The sequence below is a fragment of the Bombina bombina genome, chromosome 3, assembly GCF_027579735.1.
Source record: "Bombina bombina isolate aBomBom1 chromosome 3, aBomBom1.pri, whole genome shotgun sequence".
Lineage (NCBI taxonomy): Eukaryota > Metazoa > Chordata > Amphibia > Anura > Bombinatoridae > Bombina > Bombina bombina.
Window position 1 is genome coordinate 1,217,387,781 of NC_069501.1, and position 25,148 is coordinate 1,217,412,928.

Below are 25,148 nucleotides of genomic sequence, written 5' to 3' on the forward strand. Positions count from 1 at the left end.
GCACTGTTGGTTGCTCTTTTGCTTTTACTGTTATTGGATAAAATCTCATTTCTGTTTAGTTTTTTTGTTCTTGTTAGTGCATTATCTAAAATATGAACCGGGTAATTTCTTTCTATAAATCTATTGTAAATGATCTGACTTTGTTCAAGAAAGATGTTAAAATCTGAACAATTTCTCCTAATGCGTCTGAACTGACTGTACGGTACGTTGTTAATCCAACTTCTATGGTGGTTGCTATGGTATTCTAAATAGCTATTGCTATCAACATCCTTAAAAAATGTTTTCGATATGATGGTCCAATTGGGACCCCAACTGAGTATCAGATCTAGGTATTCTATTGATTCTGCTTGAATGTTAGCTGTGAATGTAATCCCCATATTGTTGTTGTTGAGATGTGTTATGAATGATTCTGCTGCTTCTAGGCTACCATTCCAAATCAGAATGAGATCATCTATGTAAAGGCCATAGAATACCAGGCTCCCCCCGAGGTTCGCTTGATGTATGTAAATCTCCTCAAAATAACCCATGAAGAGATTCGCGAAACTCGGGGCGAACCTGGTACCCATGGCCGTTCCCTTGGTCTGTAAATAATAACGATCTAAATATAAAAAATAATTGTGTTGTAAAATATATTTAATGCATTCTAGAATATATGTTCTTTGAATAACGTGCCAATGTTTGTATATTATCTGATTTATTTTATGAAAATAGCTATTGTATCCAACCCCCAATTTCAAACTAACATATCAGAAATTAATAGACAAAGGCGCATTACAGGGTATTTTAAACAAAGAAGAAAGGGAATTTTTGAAAATAGACAATCCTAGCATAGCGCATTACTATCATCTTCCGAAAATCCATAAGGACAAAAATAACCCCCCCGGACGTCCCATCATAGCAGGAATTGGCAATCTGACTTATAACTTATCTTTCTATATTGACAAATTTCTACAGAAATTTGTCACCACACTTCCATCCTATATCAGAGACAGCACACACCTTTTACAATTATTACACAACCTCACCTTTACCAATGACAAGAAATTATGGATTACATGTGATGTCAGTTCGCTGTATTCAAATATCACACACAACTTAGGATTGATGGCAGTTTCACATTTTTTAGAACAGGACCCTTTCTTACCTGAGGACCAAAGAACATATATTCTAGAATGCATTAAATATATTTTACAACACAATTATTTTTTATATTTAGATCGTTATTATTTACAGACCAAGGGAACGGCCATGGGTACCAGGTTCGCCCCGAGTTTCGCGAATCTCTTCATGGGTTATTTTGAGGAGATTTACATACATCAAGCGAACCTCGGGGGGAGCCTGGTATTCTATGGCCTTTACATAGATGATCTCATTCTGATTTGGAATGGTAGCCTAGAAGCAGCAGAATCATTCATAACACATCTCAACAACAACAATATGGGGATTACATTCACAGCTAACATTCAAGCAGAATCAATAGAATACCTAGATCTGATACTCAGTTGGGGTCCCAATTGGACCATCATATCGAAAACATTTTTTAAGGATGTTGATAGCAATAGCTATTTAGAATACCATAGCAACCACCATAGAAGTTGGATTAACAACGTACCGTACAGTCAGTTCAGACGCATTAGGAGAAATTGTTCAGATTTTAACATCTTTCTTGAACAAAGTCAGATCATTTACAATAGATTTATAGAAAGAAATTACCCGGTTCATATTTTAGATAATGCACTAACAAGAACAAAAAAACTAAACAGAAATGAGATTTTATCCAATAACAGTAAAAGCAAAAGAGCAACCAACAGTGCAATAAATCAAGATAAGACCATGTTCATTACACAATACAATAGCTATTTTCATAAAATAAATCAGATAATATACAAACATTGGCACGTTATTCAAAGAGATCCTGTTCTAAAAAACATTGTACAAGATAGACCAAAGATAGTCTACAGGAGAGCACCTACCTTGAGAAGTAAACTAGCACCAAGTAAAATAGTCAAACATACCCAACAACGATTTAAAAATAATATACAAACCAAAAATGGGATATTTGGTCTGCAAGGAACATACAAATGCGGGAAAACCAGTTGCAATTCTTGCCAGTATATCAAACATGGTAGCAAATCTTTTAGATCCTACACTACCGGTGACATATATCCCATTCAGGGATTTTATAACTGCAATTCTTCTTTTGTGGTATACCTATTGGAGTGTATTTGCGGCCTACAATACGTAGGCCGCACCTGCAGAAAAGTAAAAACAAGGTGGGGTGAACACTTGCGGAATTGCAAAAACTGCAAGAAAACGAAAATTAAACACAGTGTGCCAAACCATTGTCTGAGCAAACACCAAGGTAATCCATACACTTACAAATACACACCTATAGATTTCATTCCTAGGTCTGCAGATTACAACAGAACGAACAAACTCAGACAACGAGAAACTTTCTGGATCTTTAAGTTAAAAACACTTTTTCCTGATGGTTTAAACGTGAATTTGGATCTGGCAGCATTTAACTAACAATCAAACCTTTGACCTATGATACATATATTCTAACAATCATGCAGAATATGGCTATCATTAGGGCACTCTTAGTAGATTTCCATTAGTTTTCTATAATACATACATAATGGAATTTGATCACATTCAATACATTCTTTCATCACTTAAACATCAAACATATCCTATAGACCGATGTAACAGTTCTAATATATGTTTTATTTTATTAAGCAATATATGGAAACATGGTTACATTAGGCGCACCAGATTAATACAATCCAGTTTACAATATTATTATTATGCAAATAGTAACCGATAAAAGGGACTACACCAGATATTAAATATGTTGGATTATCTCTTTATTTCAAAATACATCATATCAATTCTAATACCCTGAGATGACCTTTAAGCCAAGTTTCTATTATATTGAATGGATTCCATAAATTCTCACAACAGGAAATTCGAAAGAATGACCTTATTCCATGCATAAACATTATAAACATTTTTACATAGAACAAGACCATCAAACTATGGATACCATATTTCAACAATAGTATCTTTAACTTCCACTGGTCATTAATTTTCCAAATAAAAAATAAAAAATAAGAACACATATTTAATAGACATGTTTCATCCACCTTTTTATTTACAGAAGCTCAGACATTACGAGATGAAAATTAGTTAAACAAAGAAAAGTTTTCGCTTGAATTATTTATTATAGAAGTATAATACCAGATACACATACAGAAATACTAGCTATTTACACTAACACTTACATGCTTTTATTAAACATGCATGTTGAAGAACCTCTGTGTATTGATATCCACAGCTGTAGGTTTACGGAAGCTCAGACATTACGAGATGAAAATTAGTCAAACAAAGAAAAGTTTTCGCTTGAATTATTCATTACAGAAGTGTAATACCAGATACACATACAGAAATACTAGCTATTTACACTAACACTTACATGCTTTTATTAAACATGCATGCTTAAGAACCTCTGTGTATTGATATTCACAGCTGTAGGTCTTGCTTTATTCAAGTTAATATTATATCAATTTTTTAGCCCCTCAGATCAATCCGAGTGATAGATAGAATAGAATTTTATTCACTTGTTGCCATTTATTGCAAGTATTTTGTTATTTTAGCAAATTGCAATTATATCCAATTTTTATAGCCTATCATGCCAAAATTGAGCATAATTTTGACGTATATGTTACAATTTTATATGACACAAATTTTATTATCTTATTTTCTTAACAACATTGCTGGTTCATGCCCAATACATACTATCTTTTTTCATTATATACTTTCACGCATATCCTTTCATAGTTCAAACCGGAACAACCTTAACACACCTCACAGTCAATTTAAATACAAGACATTTGCTAGTTAACTATTTTATTTTCTTTATCACATGGCATCACACAGAGTAAGAACATAATCATACATGATTCATATAGCATTTAGATCTGCAAATTAAACATTTTATTGTACATTTTTATGCAGGTATTATTTAGAACATTTAAGTTTATTGCAGCAGATAAAGATGTGTAACTCAAAAATATTTCATTGGGATATTGGTTGCGAATGTTAATGAAGTACACAGGCTATTGAGCCCAATCAACATGAATAAGATTCAGAATATTCACTCATATCCCATTGGTCCTTTTTTGAAAACTATGACAACTTCCGTTTTTAATTGTATATTAGGTAAATATTTTAAAGAATTTGTATCCATTGTTTGTATGCCTGAAGAAAAGACCGGTTTATGGTCTAGAAACGCGTAGCAGTTTTTATGGATTAAAACTTACTGATTTTAAATATACGGAAGTTGTCCATTTGTTTTTTGCCTTTGTTCTCCCTTTGAGCCTTCCTGGATAAGGTATCAAAGTATCTGCTCTACCGCAGTGTCTCAGGTTTCAGCCGCACAGACGCCAATCAAAGAAACGCTGAACATCACCTGTGTACAGCTTGCCGGAGACCACCCAGTGTGCTAGCCACTGAAAGTGTTAGCCTGCCTGTCAGCACCGGTTACAATACGGTGCCATTACCTCTGGTAAGCCTTTACATTATTCTCCTATTTTGGCTTTGAATCTACAATATTACGCTATGTGGCGCCCTCTTTGTTATTTCTAATTTACAGACACCTTCCACCCGAAGTCCAGAGGAGCTTTGCCGCCAGCACATTTTGATTGTTTCAAAAGACACAGCACCATTTCTTCATATGGACTAATATGGTTTGTCCATAGACATTAATCACTTATACTTGCTGTTACCAACATATAATTTTTGTCAGCGCACCCCGTTCACGGTTCCCCTAGGGGTTCCTATTTTTTGTATTTATTTTAACTAGGTACAATAGTTATTAAATAGTTATTAACTATTTAATAACTTCCTAGTTAAAATAAGTACAAATATACCTGTAAAATAAATCCTAACCTAAATTACAATTACACCTAACACTACACTATCATTAAATTAATTACCTAAACTAGCTACAATTAAATACAATTAAATTAAATAAACTAAAGTACAAAAAAAACCCCACTAAATTACAGAAAATTAAAAAATAATTACAATTTTTTTAAACTAATTACACCTAATCTAATCCCCCTAATAAAATAAAAAAGACCCCCAAAATAATAAAATTCCCTACCCTATACTAAATTACAAATAGCCCTTAAAAGGGCTTTTTGTGGGGCATTGCCCCAAAGTAATCAGCTCTTTTACCTGTAAAAAAAATTACAATACCCCCCCAACATTAAAACCTACCACCCACACACCGAACCCTACTCTAAAACCCACCAAATCTCTCCTTAAAAAAACCTAACACTAACTAACCCCTTGAAGATCACCCTACCTTGAGCCATCTTCACCCAGCCGGGCACAAGTGGTCCTCCAGAGGGGCAGAAGGCTTCATCCAATCCGGGCAGAAGGGGACCTCCAGACGGGCAGAAGGCTTCATCCAGGCGGCATCTTCTATCTTCATCCATCCGGAGTGGAGCAGGTCCATCTTGAAGCCAGCCGACGTGGAGCATCCTCTTCTTCTGACGACTCCCGACGAATGAAGGTTCCTTTAAATGACGTCATCCAAGATGGTGTCCCATGAATTCCGATTGGCTGATAGGATTCTATCAGTCAATTGGAATTAAGGTAGGAAAAATCCTATTGGCTGATGCAATCAGCCAATAGAATTGAGCTTGCATTCTATTGGCTGATTGGAACAGCCAATAGAATGCAAGCTCAATCCTATTGGCTGATTGGATCAGCCAATATGATTGAAGTTCAATCCTATTGGCCGATTGGATAATCCAATAGGATTTTTCCTACCTTAATTCCGATTGGCTATAGAATGCTATCAGCCAATCGGAATTCAAGGGACGCCATCTTGGATGACGTCATTTAAAGGAACCTTCATTCGTCGGGAGTCGTCGGAAGAAGAGGATGCTCCGCATCGGCTGGCTTCAAGATGGACCTGCTCCGCTCCGGATGGATGAAGATAGAAGATGCCGCCTGGATGAAGCCTACTGCCCGTCTGGAGGTCCTCTTCTGCCCGGATCGGATGAAGCCTTTTGCCCCTCTAGAGGACCACTTGTGCCCGGCTGGGTGAAGACGGCTCAAGGTAGGGTGATCTTCAAGGGGTTAGTGTTAGGTTTTATTAAGGGGGTATTGGGTGGGTTTAAGAGTAGGGTTGGGTGTGTGGGTGGTGGGTTTTAATGTTGGGGGGGTATTGTATTTTTTTTTACTGGTAAAAGAGCTGATTACTTTGGGGCAATGCCCCGCAAAAAGCCCTTTTAAGAGCTATTTGCAATTTAGTATAGGGTAGGGATTTTTATTATTTTGGGGGTCTTTTTTATTTTATTAGGGGGATTAGATTAGGGGGATTGTAATTAGTTTTAAAAAAATTTAATTATTGTTTTATTTTCTGTAATTTAGTGTTTGTTTTTTTTGTACTTTAGTTTATTTAATTTAATTGTGTTTAATTGTAGTTAGTTTAAGTAATTAATTTAATGATAGTGTAGTGTTAGGTGTAATTGTAATTTAGGTTAGGATTTATTTTACAGGTATATTTTTACTTATTTTAACTCCAGATGGGCAGAAGTCTTCATCCAGTCGGCATCTTCTATCTTCATCCATCCGACGTGGAGCGTGTCCATCTTCAAGACATCCGGCACGGAGCATCCTCTTCAATCGAAGTCTTCTTCCAGAATGAAGGTTCCTTTAAGTGACGTCATCCAAGATGGCGTTCCTTGAATTCTGATTGGCTGATAGAATTCTATCAGCCAATCGGAATTAAAGGTGAGCTTCAATCCTATTGGCTGAGCCAATCAGCCAATAGGATTGAGCTTGCATTCTATTGGCTGATTGTCACTTCACTTTCACTTTTAATTTCGATTGGCTGATAGAATTCTATCAGCCAATCAGAATTCAAGGGACGCCATCTTAGATGACGTCACTTAAAGGAACCTTCATTCTGGAAGAAGACTTTGATTGAAGAGGATGCTCTGTACCGGATGTCTTGAAGATGGACCCGCTCCACTCCGGATGGATGAAGATAGAAGATGCCGTCTGGATGAAGACTTCTGCCTGTCCGGAGGACCACTTCTGCCGGCTTGGATGAAGACTTCTCCCGGCTTCATTGAGGACTTCTTGCCGCTTGGATGAAGACTTCTCCTGGCTTCGTTTAGGATGGATGTCCGGTCTTCAAAACTGTAAGTGGATCTTCAGGGATTAGTGTTAGGATTTTTTAAGGGTTTATTGGGTTGGTTTTATTTTTAGATTAGGGTTTGGGCAATTGAAAAAGAGCTAAATGCCCTTTTTAGGGCAATGCCCATCCAAATGCCTTTTTCAGGGCAATGGGGAGCTTGTTTTTTTTTAGTTAGGATTTTATTAGGGGGGTTGGTTGTGTGGGTGGTGGGTTTTATTGTTGGGGGGGTGTTTGTATTTTTTTCTATAGGTAAAAGAGCTGATTTCTTTGGGGCAATGCCCCGCAAAAGGCCCTTTTAAGGGCTATTGGTAGTTTAGTTTAGGCTAGGGTTTTTTTTATTTTGGGGGGGTTATTTTGATAGGGCTATTAGATTAGGTGTAATTAGTTTAAATATCTGATAATTTCTTTTTTTATTTTGTGTAATTTAGTGTTTGTTTTTTGTAAATTAGGTCATTGTATTTAATATAGGTAATTTATTTAATTGCAGTGTAAGGTTAGGTGTTAGTGTAAGGCAGGTTAGGTTTTATTTTACAGGTAAATTTGTATTTATTTTAGCTCGGTAGTTAGTAAATAGTTAATAACTATTTAGTAACTATTCTACCTAGTTAAAATTAATACAAACTTACCTGTAAAATAAAAATAAAACCTAAGCTAGCTACAATGCAACTATTAGTTATATTGTAGCTAGCTTAGGGTTTATTTTACAGGTAAGTATTTAGTTTTAAATAGGAATTATTTAGGTAATGATAGTAGGTTTTATTTAGATTTATTTTAATTATATTTAAGTTAGGGGGTATTAGGGTTAGGGTTAGACTTAGGTTTAGGGGTTAATAAATTTACTATAGTGGCGGCGATGTTGGGGGCGGCAGATTAGGGGTAAATAAATGTAGGTAGGTGGCGGCGGTGTTAGGGGAGGCAGATTAGGGGTTAATAATATTTAACTAGTGTTTGCTAGGTGGGAGTGCGGCAGTTTAGGGGTTAATATGTTTATTCTAGTGGTGGCGATATGTAGTTTATGAGTGTTAGTGTACTTTTTAGAACTTTAGTTATGAGTTTTATATAGGTAATTTATTTAATTGCAGTGTAAGGTTAGGTGTTAGTGTAAGGCAGGTTAGGTTTTATTTTACAGGTAAATTTGTATTTATTTTAGCTAGGTAGTTAGTAAATAGTTAATAACTATTTAGTAACTATTCTACCTAGTTAAAATTAATACGAACTTACCTGTAAAATAAAAATAAAACCTAAGCTAGCTACAATGCAACTATTAGTTATATTGTAGCTAGCTTAGGGTTTATTTTACAGGTAAGTATTTAGTTTTAAATAGGAATTATTTAGGTAATGATAGTAGGTTTTATTTAGATTTATTTTAATTATATTTAAGTTAGGGGGTATTAGGGTTAGGGTTAGACTTAGGTTTAGGGGTTAATAAATTTACTATAGTGGCGGTGATGTTGGGGGCGGCAGATTAGGGGTAAATAAATGTAGGTAGGTGGCGGCGGTGTTAGGGGAGGCAGATTAGGGGTTAATAATATTTAACTAGTGTTTGCTAGGTGGGAGTGCGGCAGTTTAGGGGTTAATATGTTTATTCTAGTGGTGGCGATATGTAGTTTATGGGTGTTAGTGTACTTTTTAGAACTTTAGTTATGAGTTTTATGTTACAGCTTTGTAGCGTAAAACTCATAACTACTGACTTTCAGTTTACGGTATTGATATTGGCGGTATAGGGTGTACCGCTCACTTTTTGGCCTCCAAGGCAGACTCGTAATACCGGCGCTGTGGAAGTCCCATTGATAAAAGACTTTACGCAAATTGCTTAAGTTGATTTGCGCTAAGGCCAAAAAAGTGTGCGGTGCCCCTAAACCTGTAAGACTCGTAATACCAGCGGTAGTGAAAAAGCAGCGTTATGAGCCTTAACGCTGCTTTTTCACTCATACCGCAAAACTCCTAATCTAGCCGTTAATTTGCTAATCTAAAGACCTTGCCCCTGTTGTTAGCTTATTGCTTCCCATTTGTGCCACCACCTGTGTCAATTACATCCTTCTTTACAATGTAGACTTCTGTTACACATACACACATATTTGATATCAAATATAGGTCTACATTCTACCTGAGTTAAATGCATATAAATATATATACCAACAATCCAGTATGTGTCTAGGGCACCTGGTCTTTTCCAGGAACGCTGTCCACATTATGGGTGGGACACCAAGCTGCCTATTTTCTGTGATCTGTAACCAGTCTAGCCTGAGAGTGCAGTTAATATCCATATTTTTATATATGACGATCAGTGCTATAAATGTGGAGTGTATCCTATCTAAGAGATCAATAGTACATGTATTTATAACCATTGCAATTTACAAGAGTTTTAATTATCGTTCACTTAATAAGGGCAGAATTAAGGGCAGAAATAAGGCAATCATCCCCCATATGCAGCCATCTAATTTACAGATGGCTGACATGCAGCCAGTATACCCACATACTGTATACAGAACAGGTAAATAGGCAGTAACACCACATACATAGGGCTAGATTAAAAGGGGGTTGTGATAAGCAATATTACGATTGTGCAGCCCTTTCCAGTTAAATACCTCAAAACTTGAAAAATCATTTTTAATCAATTTTAATATTTTATTATGTGTTATTCTATGTATTTAATGTAAATATTTTACATTACAATTTTCTTCACTTAGAAGAAAATGAAAATATTTTTAAATATATGTATATATATATATATATATATATATATATATATATTTATATATATATATATATATATATATATATATACACACCTATATATTCATATACACTGATCAGCCACAACATTAAAATCACTGACAGGTGAAGTGAATAACAATGATTATATTGTCACAATGGCACCTGTCTAGGGATAGGTTATATTAAGCAGCAAGTGAACAGTCAGTTCTTGAATTTCATGTGTTAGAAGCAGGAAAAATGACTTTGTGTGACTTTGACAAGGGCCAAATAGACAACTGGGTCAGAGCATCTCCAAAATGGCAATTTTTGTGGGGTGTTTCCTGTATGCAGTGGTTAGTACCTAGCAAAAGTGGTGCAAGGAAGGACAAGTGGTGAACCAACGTCAGGCTCATGGTCGCCCAAGGCTCTTTGATGCACGTGGGGAGTGAAGGCTATCCCATCTGGTCTGATCAAACAGAAGAGCTACTGTAGCTGAAATTGCTGAAATAATGAATGCTGGCCATGATAGAAAGGTGTCAGAACACACAGTGCATTGCAGTTTTCTGCGTATGGGGCTGTGTAGCCGCAGACCGGTCAGAGTGCCCATGATGACCCCTGTCCACCACTGAAAGCGTCTTCAATGGGGCGTGAGCGTCGGAACTGGACCATGGAGCAATGGAAGAAGGTTGCCTGGTCTGATGAATCATATTTTCTTTTAGATCAAGTGGATGGCTGGGTGCGTGTCCGTTGTTTACCTGGGGAAGTGATGGCAGCAGGATGCACTATGGGCAGAAGGCAGACAGACGGAGGCAGTGTTATTCTCTGGGCAATGTTCTGCTGGGAAACCTTGGGTCCTGGCATTCATGTGAATGCTACTTTGATATGTGCCACCTACCTATTGATTGTTGCAGACCCCTACACCCCTTCATATCAATGGTGTTCCCTGATGGCAGTGGCATCTTTCAGCAGGATATTTCACCCTGCTACACTGCAAAAATTGTTCAGGAATGGTTTGAGGGACAGGACAAAAAGTTCAAGGTGTTGCCTTGGCCTCCATATTCCACAGATCTCAATCCGATTGAGCATCTGTGGGAAGTGCTGGAACAACAAATCCGATCCATGGACATGTTCAGAGGTCTTGTGGAGTCCATGCCTCGACGCATCAGATCTGTTTTTGTAGCACAAGAGGGACCTACACGATATTAGGTAGGTGGTTTTAATCTTGTGGCTGATCAGTGTAGATATATAGATAGATATTTTACAAAAAAATTAACATATGTTAAAAAAATAAAAAGAACATTTTCTTCTATGTGAAGAACATTGGAATATCCAACTTTTTATAACTAGCTTTGGGTTTAATACTGTAGGTCTTACGTGTTGTCAGGTTAGCGCGCAAGCGATAAGTGCTAGATTTTTTTTAAAGCCTGCTCCATTGAAGTCTATGGGGAGAAGTTAACATGATTGTGATATGTGAAGTCCTGAATTTAGTGTGAATTGGGTTTTGCTCACTTGTACGTCACTTATAATCTAGTCCATAGGCTGTAATATATCCTGTAATCCCATAAACAGCTGGCAAATATATAGCCAGGAATAACACATATACAGAAGACAAGTATATAATCTATAATTCAACATACAATATACAAATATATATGCATAAATCAGTTATGTAGTTAGTAATCACACATATACTGAGCATGCACAACTGCTAAATGCAGTTGCACGTGGTTCTAATATTTTAATTCTGAATTCAAAAGATGCAGTAGTGACTGAGGTGCTCCTACCTAAACAGGCCTAAAAACATACAGTATGTGCTCTTTACGTAGATTTAATATCCCTGTAGTACTTAGTCTCACCTAAACTCACATTGTGCTATTATTTTATTCATATAAATATCCAGAAACAAATAATGAAGTTTGCACTTTTGCCTCAAATCTTTATTATAATAACAAAACTGCTTTGGTATTTGGCAAAAATAGAAGTTTTAATTATTTTCCCAATATATAACAAGTGTGTGACAAGTCCTTCTAGTTCCTACATAAACATCTGCAGCACATGAAATAATATGAGGAAAGATCTCTAGTGAAATTTCTCAATAAAAAAAGATACTGAGGAGTTTTATATCTCTTTGGTGATGACTGAAAGTCTGGGTTAAAAGAGTATCCAATCTATGAGTACAAGGTATCATAATACATAGTTCCATAAGACTCACCTTTATTGCATCTATAACCGGCTCATAAAGGTCAGGATACCCTGAGAATCGATAAATCAGACAGTGAAACAGTTCAGAGAGCTGTTCCAGGCAACTGCTTGCAGAATTTGAGGTTTCAATAGTGAGAAAAGAAATCATCTGAGGTACGTGAGGAATTATCTAAAAAGGAAAGGTAGATACAATTAATATGGAGAGTCTGAGGGGATGCTGGAGTGCTTCTTTTGCAGATGAGCTTCCTCGCATTTTCTGACCTTTCTTTAGGCAGTGGCGACTCTAGGAACAATACATAGGGGGGCACATAAGATAACACAATCAAAACTGGGGGGCACTAATAATTTTCTCCAATAAATCATACCACTGAAAGCAGTAGATTTTTTTCTGACAAATTTATTTTTTCTCATATTTTCCAGCCCCCTGTATCATGTGACAGACATCAGCCAATCACAGACTAGTATATGTATACCCTGTGAGCTTGTGCACATGCTCAGTACGATCTTGTTCCACAGTAAGTGTAAATATAACAAGATTGTTCAAAATTTGATAATGGAAGTAAATTGGAAAGTGTCTTAAAATTGCATGTGCTTTCTGAATCATATAACTTTATTTTGACTTGAGTGTCCCTTTAAAGGGACAGTCTGCAATAGAATTTTTACTGTTTTAAAAGAAACCTAATCCTTTTATTACCCATTCCCCAGTTTTGCATAACCAACACAGTTATATTAATACACTTTTTACCTCTGTGATTACCTTGTATCTAAGCATCTTCTGACAGCCCCCTGATCACATGACTTTTTATTTATTATCTATTGACTTGCATTTAGTATTGTGTTGTGCTAAATCTTAAATAACTCCCTGAGCGTTAACACAGTGTTATCTATATGACCAACGTGTACTTTCAGTCTCTTGTTGTGAAAAGCAATTTAAAAGCATGTGATAAGAGGCAGCCCTCAAGGGGTTAGAAATTAGCATATGAGCCTACCTAGGTATAGTTTCAACTAAGAATACCAAGAGAACAAAGCAAATTTGATGATATAAAAGTAAATTGGAAAGTTGATTAAAATTACAAGTCCTATCTGAATATGAAAGTTTAATTTTGACTAGAGGTCCCTTTAAGTTATGGCAAAAAGCACTCTCTTTATGTCTGTCTCCTACACACACACATATATTCGCTGTCACACACAAAAACACACATTTGCTCTTTCTAACACAAACACATAGAAAGACACACTCTCTCTTTTTCTCTCTCTCTCTCTCTCTCTCTCTCTCACACACACACACAAATGTACTCTCTTACACAAGTACACAGAGGTAAACTCTCTCACACATACATACACTCTCTCTCACACACAGTCACAGATACACACTGTCACACACAGAGATACTTTCACACAGATATACATACACATGCATATGCACACATACACACACATACACACACACATACTAACAAATACATACACACACACACATACATACTTACATACACATACAGTCACACACACACAGATACACACACATATATTTACATACACATACATACAGTTACACACACACGAACAAATACATACATACAAACATACTAAAAAGTACATACACACACATACATACTTACATACACAGTTACATACACACACACATATATATACTTACACACACATACATACAGTTACACACACATACATACATACACATACATACAGTTACACATACCCACACATATATACTTACATACACATACTGTACATACAGTTACACACACACACACATATATACATTATACTTACATACACAGTTACACGCACACACACACACATATATACTTACATACACATACATACAGTTACACACACACACATATACTTACATACACATACATACAGTTACACACACACACACACATACATACACATACATACAGTTACACACACACACACACATACAGTTACACACACACCTACTCATACATACAGTTACACACACACACATATATACTTACATACATACACATACATACAGTTACACACACACATAAACTGTATACTTACATACACATATATACACATAAATACAGTTACACACACACATACTTACAGTTACACACACACACACATACATAGACATACATACAGTTACACACACATACTTACATACACATACATACAATCACACACACAAACATACATACAGTTACAAACACACATACATACAGTTACACACACTTACATACACATACATACATACATACATACACATACACAGACATCCCAACTCTCCCTGAAGTTCAGGGAGTCTCCCTGATTGTAATAGCGGCTCCCTGATGCCAGCAAATGGAATACATTCTCCCAGAAATTCCAAGTACCATGATCCAATGTGGCCCAAATCTGGAAAAGTGTTTCTTTAAGGAATGCCTTTAGTTGTGGGACGTTATAGAACCCTCAAAGCATGCATCAGTAACCAAAAAGCCCCCACTGATTTTAATCAAATAAAACACAGATACTACCTTATTTACTGCACGTAATTAAACTTCGTATTCTAAAATATTTAAGCATTCAACAAGCGTACGATCACTAAAAAATAGGTTTGTTGTATGTAGTTGTGCAATAAAGCTACATTTTTTTAATGTGACTTTAGTGGGAAGCTACGTTAATGATAAGTCTCTATCTTATTTAGGGTTTCAAGGTGTCCAATATATAACTGTGGGGGGGGGGGGGGCGAAGTAGTGGGTGAAGCCACCTCCCTGAAATTAGTTTTTGCAGGTTGGGATGTCTGCATACATACAGTTACACACACATACACAGGTACACACACACACAGTAGGATACTGGTATTGTGATTTGGCATGTATTATATCCTGTGCCTGGGACATAGGGAATGTCTTACGACTCAATGAATCCTGGTTGTCCGCTCAACATTGCTAAATACGGACAACATAAGTTGTCGGTATTTATCATTGCACAAGCATTTCTGGTGAAATGCATATGCAATGCCGCCTGCTCACTGGCAGCCAATCGGCCGCTAGCAGGGGCTGTCAATCATCCCGATCGGATCGGGATGATTTCATTAGGCCACCTAAAAAGGTGGTGGACAGGTTTAGGAGCAGGGGTCTTATGACCGCTGCTTCTTAACTTATGTTTCAGGTGAGCACGAAACGATGGGCCTCCGAAGCAGCATTCACTGCTTCATAAACTAGGGCAAACTTTAAATAATAACTTTAGACCGTTGCTTCATAACTGGTGTTTCTGGCGAGTCTGAAGGCCCCAGAGAGTAGGGAGATTGGATTGTGACATGTCAAATAATTCAAAATGAAATACCAGCACTGTAATCACGTCTTCTTGATAGATTAGCTATGCCTGTGCCGCACAATGAGATGAGGGTAACGTGATTCTTACCAAATGGAATGCTTCAGGTGAATGCTGGTAACTCAGCAACATATACCTGAGAACTGAGAGAGCTCCATCTCGTACGACTGGGTAGAGCAGCTTGGAAAACACCTACAGAATACAAAAGACAGGCATGTGTTGTTATTTATATCCCCCAGACCAGTAATGCACACAGATAACATGTTAGTACAGTTTATTTATGTGCATGATATACATATTTATATTCTGATTTCCCTACTGAGCAGAATATGCTTGTATATGTAATTGTACTGATAATGTCACATAAATGGAATAAATCGCTCATCAGATCACTTCTGAAGCTGTATGCATGTGTGAGTATGAGAGAGCATCTGTGTGTGTGTGTGTATATGTATGTGAGAACGTGTGTTTGTGTGAGTGACAGAGCATGTGTGTGTGTGTGTGAGAGAGATCATCTGTATGTGTATGTGTGAGTATGAGAGCATCTGTGTGTGTGTATATGTGTTTGTGTGAGTGACACAGTATGTGTGTGTGTGTGTGAGAGAGAGAGAGAGAGAGAGAGAGAGAGATCATCTGTATGTGTATGTGTGAGTATGAGAGCATCTGTGTGTGTGTATATGTAATTGTACTGATAATGTCACATAAATGGAACAAATCGCTCATCAGAACACTGCTGAAGCTGTATGCATGTGTGAGTATGAGAGAGCATCTGTGTGTGTGTATATGTATGTGTGTGAGGATGTGTGTTTGTGTGAGTGACAGAGCATGTGTGTGTGTATGTGGGTGAGAACGTGTGTTTGTGTGAGTGACAGAGCATGTGTGTGTGTGTGTGTGAGAGATCATCTGTATGTGTGAGTATGAGAGAGCATCTGTGTGTGTGTGTGTGTATATGTATGTGTGTGAGGATGTGTGTTTGTGTGAGTGACAGAGCATGTGTGCGTGTATGTGTGTGAGAACGTGTGTTTGTGTGAGTGACAGAGCATGTGTGTGTGTGTGTGTGAGAGATCATCTGTATGTGTATGTGTGAGTATGAGAGAGCATCTGTGTGTGTGTATATGTATGTGTGTGAGGATGTGTGTGTGTGTGAGTGACAGAGCATGTGTGTGTGTGTGTGTATGTGTGTGAGAACGTGTGTTTGTGTGAGTGACAGAGCATGTGTGTGTGTGTGTGTGTGAGAGATCATCTGTATGTGTATGTGTGAGTATGAGAGAGCATCTGTGTGTGTGTGTATATGTATGTGTGTGAGGATGTGTGTTTGTGTGAGTGACAGAGCATGTGTGTGTGTGTATGTGTGTGAGAACGTGTGTTTGTGTGAGTGACAGAGCATGTGTGTGTGTGTGAGAGATCATCTGTATGTGTATGTGTGAGTATGAGAGCATCTGTGTGTGTGTGTATATGTATGTGTGTGAGAATGTGTGTTTGTGTGAGTGACAGAGCATGTGTGTGTATGTGTGTGAGAATGTGTGTCATGTGCATGATATACATATTTATAATCTGATTTCCCTACTGAGCAGAATATTCTTGTATATGTAATTGTACATACTACTGATAATGTCACAAGACATAAATGGAACAAATCAGTCATCAGAACACTTCTGTAGCTGTATGCATGTGTGAGTATGAGAGAGCATCTGTGTGTGTGTATATGTGTTTGTGTGAGTGACAGAGCATGTGTGTGTGTGTGTGAGAGAGATCATCTGTATGTGTATGTGTGCGTATGAGAGCATCTGTGTGTGTATATGTATGTGTGTGAGAACGTGTATTTGTGTGAGTGACAGAGCATGTGTGTGTGTGTGTGAGAACGTGTGTGTGTGTGTGTGAGTGAAAGAGTGTGTGTGTGTGTGAGAGACCATCTTTATGTGTATGTGTGAGTATGAGAGCATCTGTGTGTGTGTATATATGTATGTGTGAGAGGATGTGTGTTTGTGTGAGTGACAGAGCATGTGTGTGTGTGTATGTGTGTGAGAATGTGTGTTTGTGTGAGTGACAGAGCATGTGTGTGTGTGTATGTGTGTGAGAACGAGTGTTTGTGTGAGTGACAGAGCATGTGTGTGTGTATGTGTGTGAGAGATCATCTGTATGTGTATGTGTGAGTATGAGAGCATCTGTGTGTGTGTATATGTATGTGTGTGAGAACGTGTGTTTGTGTGAGTGACAGAGCATGTGTGTGTATGTGTGTGAGAATGTGTGTCATGTGCATGATATACATATTTATAATCTGATTTCCCTACTGAGCAGAATATTCTTGTATATGTAATTGTACATACTACTGATAATGTCACAAGACATAAATGGAACAAATCAGTCATCAGAACACTGCTGAAGCTGTATGCATGTGTGAGTATGAGAGAGCATCTGTGTGTGTGTGTATATGTATGTGTGTGAGGATGTGTGTTTGTGTGAGTGACAGAGCATGTGTGTGTGTGTATGTGTGTGAGAACGTGTGTTTGTGTGAGTGACAGAGCATGTGTGTGTGTGTGTGTGTGAGATCATCTGTATGTGTATGTGTGAGTATGAGAGAGCATCTGTGTGTGTGTGTATATGTATGTGTGTGAGGATGTGTGTTTGTGTGAGTGACAGAGCATGTGTGTGTGTGTATGTGTGTGAGAACATGTGTTTGTGTGAGTGACAGAGCATGTGTGTGTGAGAGATCATCTGTATGTGTATGTGTGAGTATGAGAGAGCATCTGTGTGTGTGTATATGTATGTGTGTGAGGATGTGTGTTTGTGTGAGTGACAGAGCGTGTGTGTGTATGTGTGTGAGAACGTGTGTTTGTGTGAGTGACAGAGCATGTGTGTGTGTGTGTGAGAGATCATCTGTATGTGTATGTGTGAGTATGAGAGCATCTGTGTGTGTGTATATGTATGTGTGTGAGAACGTGTGTTTGTGTGAGTGACAGAGCATGTGTGTGTATGTGTGTGAGAATGTGTGTCATGTGCATGATATACATATTTATAATCTGATTTCCCTACTGAGCAGAATATTCTTGTATATGTAATTGTACATACTACTGATAATGTCACAAGACATAAATGGAACAAATCAGTCATCAGAACACTTCTGTAGCTGTATGCATGTGTGAGTATGAGACAGCATCTGTGTGTGTGTATATGTGTTTGTGTGAGTGACAGAGCATGTGTGTGTGTGTGTGAGAGAGATCATCTGTATGTGTATGTGTGCGTATGAGAGCATCTGTGTGTGTGTATATGTATGTGTGTGAGAACGTGTATTTGTGTGAGTGACAGAGCATGTGTGTGTGTGTGAGAACGTGTGTTTGTGTGAGTGAAAGAGTGTGTGTGTGTGTGTGAGAGACCATCTTTATGTGTATGTGTGAGTATGAGAGCATCTGTGTGTGTGTGTGTGTGTATGTATGTGTGAGAGGATTTGTGTTTGTGTGAGTGACAGAGCATGTGTGTGTGTGTATGTGTGTGAGAATGTGTGTTTGTGTGAGTGACAGAGCATGTGTGTGTGTGTGTATGTGTGTGAGAATGAGTGTTTGTGTGAGTGACAGAGCATGTGTGTGTGTATGTGTGTGAGAACGTGTGTTTGTGTGAGTGACAGAGCATGTGTGTGTGTATGTGTGTGAGAACGAGTGTTTGTGTGAGTGACAGAGCATGTGTGTGTATGTGTGTGAGAATGTGTGTCATGTGCATGATATACATAATTATAATCTGATTTCCCTACTGAGCAGAATATGCTTGTATATGTAATTGTACATACTACTGATAATGTCACTAGACATAAATGGAACAAATCAGTCATCAGAACACTTCTGTAGCTGTATGCATGTGTGAGTATGAGAGAGCATCTGTGTGTGTGTATATGTGTTTGTGTGAGTGACAGAGCATGTGTGTGTGTGTGTGTGAGAGAGATCATCTGTATGTGTATGTGTGCGTATGAGAGCATCTGTGTGTGTGTATATGTACAGGGAGTGCAGAATTATTAGGCAAATGAGTATTTTGACCACATCATCCTCTTTATGCATGTTGTCTTACTCCAAGCTGTATAGGCTCGAAAGCCTACTACCAATTAAGCATATTAGGTGATGTGCATCTCTGTAATGAGAAGGGGTGTGGTCTAATGACATCAACACCCTATATCAGGTGTGCATAATTATTAGGCAACTTCCTTTCCTTTGGCAAAATGGGTCAAAAGAAGGACTTGACAGGCTCAGAAAAGTCAAAAATAGTGAGATATCTTGCAGAGGGATGCAGCACTCTTAAAATTGCAAAGCTTCTGAAGCATGATCATCGAACAATCAAGCGTTTCATTCAAAATAGTCAACAGGGTCACAAGAAGCGTGTGGAAAAACCAAGGCGCAAAATAACTGCCCATGAACTGAGAAAAGTCAAGCGTGCAGCTGCCAAGATGCCACTTGCAACCAGTTTGGCCATATTTCAGAGCTGCAACATCACTGGAGTGTCCAAAAGCATAAGGTGTGCAATACTCAGAGACATGGCCAAGGTAAGAAAGGCTGAAAGACGACCACCACTGAACAAGACACACAAGCTGAAACGTCAAGACTGGGCCAAGAAATATCTCAAGACTGATTTTTCTAAGGTTTTATGGACTGATGAAATGAGAGTGAGTCTTGATGGGCCAGATGGATGGGCCCGTGGCTGGATTGGTAAAGGACAGAGAGCTCCAGTCCGACTCAGACGCCAGCAAGGTGGAGGTGGAGTACTGGTTTGGGCTGGTATCATCAAAGATGAGCTTGTGGGGCCTTTTCGGGTTGAGGATGGAGTCAAGCTCAACTCCCAGTCCTACTGCCAGTTTCTGGAAGACACCTTCTTCAAGCAGTGGTACAGGAAGAAGTCTGCATCCTTCAAGAAAAACATGATTTTCATGCAGGACAAGGCTCCATCACACGCGTCCAAGTACTCCACAGCATGGCTGGCAAGAAAGGGTATAAAAGAAGAAAATCTAATGACATGGCCTCCTTGTTCACCTGATCTGAACCCCATTGAGAACCTGTGGTCCATCATCAAATGTGAGATTTACAAGGAGGGAAAACAGTACACCTCTCTGAACAGTGTCTGGGATGCTGTGGTTGCTGCTGCACGCAATGTTGATGGTGAACAGATCAAAACACTGACAGAATCCATGGATGGCAGGCTTTTGAGTGTCCTTGCAAAGAAAGGTGGCTATATTGGTCACTGATTTGTTTTTGTTTTGTTTTTGAATGTCAGAAATGTATATTTGTGAATGTTGAGATGTTATATTGGTTTCACTGGTAAAAATAAATAATTGAAATGGGTATATATTTGTTTTTTGTTAAGTTGCCTAATAATTATGCACAGTAATAGTCACCTGCACACACAGATATCCCCCTAAAATAGCTATAAATAAAAACAAACTAAAAACTACTTCCAAAACTATTCAGCTTTGATATTAATGAGTTTTTTGGGTTCATTGAGAACATGGTTGTTGTTCAATAATAAAATTAATCCTCAAAAATACAACTTGCCTAATAATTCTGCACTCCCTGTATGTGTGTGAGAACGTGTATTTGTGTGAGTGAAAGAGTGTGTGTGTGTGAGAGACCATCTTTATGTGTATGTGTGAGTATGAGAGCATCTGTGTGTGTGTGTGTGTATATGTATGTGTGAGAGGATGTGTGTTTGTGTGAGTGACAGAGCATGTGTGTGTGTATGTGTGTGAGAATGTGTGTTTGTGTGAGGGACAGAGCATGTGTGTGTGTGTATGTGTGTGAGAACGAGTGTTTGTGTGAGTGACAGAGCATGTGTGTGTGTATGTGTGTGAGAACGTGTGTTTGTGTGAGTGAAAGAGTGTGTGTGTGTGTGTGTGAGAGACCATCTTTATGTGTATGTGTGAGTATGAGAGCATCTGTGTGTGTGTGTGTATATGTATGTGTGAGAGGATGTGTGTTTGTGTGAGTGACAGAGCATGTGTGTGTGTATGTGTGTGAGAATGTGTGTTTGTGTGAGGGACAGAGCATGTGTGTGTGTGTATGTGTGTGAGAACGAGTGTTTGTGTGAGTGACAGAGCATGTGTGTGTGTATGTGTGTGAGAACGTGTGTTTGTGTGAATGACAGAGCATGTGTGTGTGAGAGAGAGATCAGCTCTATGTGCATGTGTGAGTATGAGAGCATCTGTGTGTGTGTGTGTGTGTGTGTATATGTATGTATGTGAGGACGTGTGTTTGTGTGAGTGACAGAGCATGTGTGTGTGTGAGAACGTGTGTTTGTGTGAGTGACAGAGCATGTGTGTGTGTGTGTGTGAGAGATCATCTGTATGTGTATGCGTGAGTATGAGAGCATCTGTGTGTGTGTATATGTATGTGTGTGAGAACGTGTGTTTGTGTGAATGACAGAGCATGTGTGTGTATGTGTGTGTGTGTGTGTGAGAACGTGTGTTTGTGTGAGTGAAAGAGTGTGTGTGTGTGAGAGATCATCTGTATCTGTATGTGTGCGTATGAGAGCATCTGTGTGTGTGTATATGTATGTGTGTGAGAACGTGTATTTGTGTGAGTGACAGAGCATGTGTGTGTGTGTATGTGTGTGAGAATGTGTGTTTGTGTGAGTGACAGAGCATGTGTGTGTGTGTATGTGTGTGAGAACGTGTGTTTGTGTGAGTGACAGAGTGTGTGTGTGTGAGAGATCATCTGTATGTGTATGTGTGAGTATGAGAGCATCTGTGTGTGTGTGTATATGTATGTGTGTGAGGACGTGTGTTTGTGTGAGTGACAGAGCATGTGTGTGTGTGTATGTATGTGTGTGTGTGTGTGTGTGTGTGTGAGAATGTGTTTGTGTGAGTGACAGAGCATGTGTGTGTGTGAGAGAGAGAGAAAGAGATCATCTGTATGTGCATGTGTAAGTATGAGAGTGCATCTTTATGTATGTGTGTGCTAAGATCACCCTCACTAAAAAATAGCGTTCTGCCGTGGCCGGCCTGAGGTGCTCAGGGTGGTGAACGCTGCAGACAAATAAAGGAACTTTCAGCATGAAGTTTTTTTTCCTTCATGACTGAACGTCCCCTTTATTTATTGCACTGGTAAATCCTAGCGTTTAAAGTGATGGTAAATCCTAGCGTTTTTGAAACACACAATTACATAAAAAAGTACAATATATACAGCAACATTTGTAACATAAGCCTATGGGCATCGTTCCAATATAGTGAAAGCAATTAAGTAGGCTATTAAAGGCTACTTTTGTATCTTTACACTGGCAAATTATATTTATTGCAATACAAGACAAAAGGTTAAAAATATATAGTTTAACCACGTGTTGTTTATATGAACCAAAGAGCACAGTAATTTACAACTCTTTTCTCGGGGATAGCAACTGCAAAATTTTAACAAACAGTATTAAAAAATATGCATATTTACCTATAATATTAATGGTTATAAAAACAAATAACTTAAAGATAATTAATCCAAAATGTTTGTTGTTTTTAGCAATTATTGAAAGAGAAAATAAGGACATTAACTCTGTGGTTATAAATCATACTTTTTAAAGAAACATATGAATTATTACAATTTTCAAGATATGGCAATTTCAAATAACTTCATGTGAAGATGCAAATTATTTCGTTATAGATGTATGGCAAATAGACAAACGCAACTTGAAATTATATACAGCAAACCTTTAATAAACATATACAATATAAATCACCATTTAGACCCTGTTTTTTTCAAACTGAACAGTTATCTGCTAGAATATAAACAGTTCATAAAAAAGATAGAGAATTATTAAGTCATATATAAAGCCATAATAGGTATTAATAAATGCAAAGATTAAATATAGGCCACTTTACTTAAAGGGGTAGATTTATCATTGGTTGAGCGGATATGATTTGCTGTAGCGACTCATGTCTGCTCGACATGCGCAAAAACCGACAGGAGTACATTAATTCTCCATCAGGTAGATTACGAGTTGTGCGTTATGGCTCTTAACGCTGAAAATATGGCATTTTCAGCGTTAAAGAGACAGTCTAGTCTAAATTAAACTTTCATTATTCAGATAGGACATGTTATTTTAATCAACTTTCCAATTTACTTTTATCATCAAATTTGCTTTTTTCTCTTGGTATTCTTAGTTTAAACTAAACCTAGGTAGGCTCATATGCTAATTTCTAAGCCCCTGAGGGCTGCCTATTATCACATGCTTTTTAAATCTCTTAACACAAAGAGACAGAAAGTACACGTAGGCCATATAGATAACACTGTGTTCAGGCACAGGGGGTTATTTAAGATTTAGCACAAAACAATGCTAAATGCAAGACAATCCTATATAATAAAAAGGCCAAGTGTGTTTGTCCGAAGCTGTCATGCGAAGTAGAGACTGCGCGCGAGGACAAACACACCTGGCCTTCCAAATGACCTGGCTGGCGTGTGGTGGAGTGGGCGTGGCCGGGTGGGTGTGATGTGGGCGGGGCCCGGACATGGCGTGGGCGGGGCCGGATGTGACATGGGTGGGGCCGGACGGGGCCAGATGCTGGGGCCGACAGAGAGCTCAGAGGGGGATAAGAGACTGTCCCTTTAAAACAGCACTACAACCATTACAAGTCTTGTCAGTATAGGTGTTCCGCAAGCCTTTTCGCCTGTAACGCAATGTTAGAAAAATTAGAATATCGTGCAAAAGTTCATTTATTTCACTAATGCAACTTAAAAGGTGAAACTAATATATGAGATATATGAGATAGACTCATTACATGCAAAGCAAGATAGTTCAAGCCGTGATTTGTCATAATTGTGATGATTATGGCTTACAGCTCATGAAAACCCAAATCCACAATCTCAGAACATTAGAACATTGTGAAAAGGTGCAATATTCTAGGCTCAAAGTGTCCCACTCGAATCAGCTAATTAAGCCATAACACCTGCAAAGGGTTCCTAAACCTTTAAATGGTCTCTCAGTCTGGTTCAGTAGGAATCACAATCATGGGAAAGTCTGCTGACCTGACAGTTGTGCAGAAAACCATCATTGAAACCCTCCATAAGGAGGGAAAGCCTCAAAAGGTAATTGCAAAAGAAGTTGGATGTTCCCAAAGTGCTGTATCAAAGCACATTAATAGAAAGTTATGTGGAAGGGAAAAGTATGGAAGAAAAAGGTGCAATATTCTAATTTTTCGAGTTTTACCTGTATATACAGTCATGGCCAAAAATATTGGCACCCCTGCATTTCTGTCAGATAATGCACGACTTCACCCAGAAAATTGTTGCAATTACAAATATTTAGGCATTATCATGTTTATTTATTTTGTTTGTATTGGTATGACATAAAAAAGTGGAGAGAAAAAAAGCCAAATCTGACACTTTCCAGTCAAAACTCCAGAAATGGACTAGACAAAATTATTGGCACCTTCTCAAAATTGTAAGAAATAATTGCATGCCAAGTTTGTGATGCTCCTGTAATTTGCCAGTAAACTCACCTATATCAATTAACAGGTGCTGACAATATAGAAATCACACTGGCAACCAGTTAAAATGGTGAAAAAATGACTCAACCTTTCTGTTGTGTGTCTCTGTGTGCCACACTGAGCATGGAGAAGAGAAAGAGCAGCAAAGAATTGTCTGAGGATTTGAGAACAAAAATTGTGGAAAAGCATGGACAATCTCAAGGTTACAAGTCCTTCTCCAGAGATCTTAATGTTCCTGTGTCCACTGTGCGCAAAACATTGCCAATGGCACTGTAGCTA

The 25,148-nt window shown here is 38.1% G+C and overlaps 1 protein-coding gene across 1 annotated transcript in view; it reads right to left on the reverse strand.

Annotated features, from left to right (window-relative positions):
- The window catches only part of USP35 (ubiquitin specific peptidase 35), a 124,609-nt gene that overhangs the window by 63,976 nt on the left and 35,485 nt on the right, over positions 1 to 25,148 (reverse strand). The window contains exons 4-5 of the mRNA XM_053705077.1: positions 15,518 to 15,619; positions 12,129 to 12,287 (exon numbers count right to left, since the gene is read on the reverse strand). Coding sequence (XP_053561052.1) covers positions 12,129 to 12,287; positions 15,518 to 15,619 — 261 coding nt within the window. The remainder of the gene's footprint in view (positions 1 to 12,128; positions 12,288 to 15,517; positions 15,620 to 25,148) is intronic.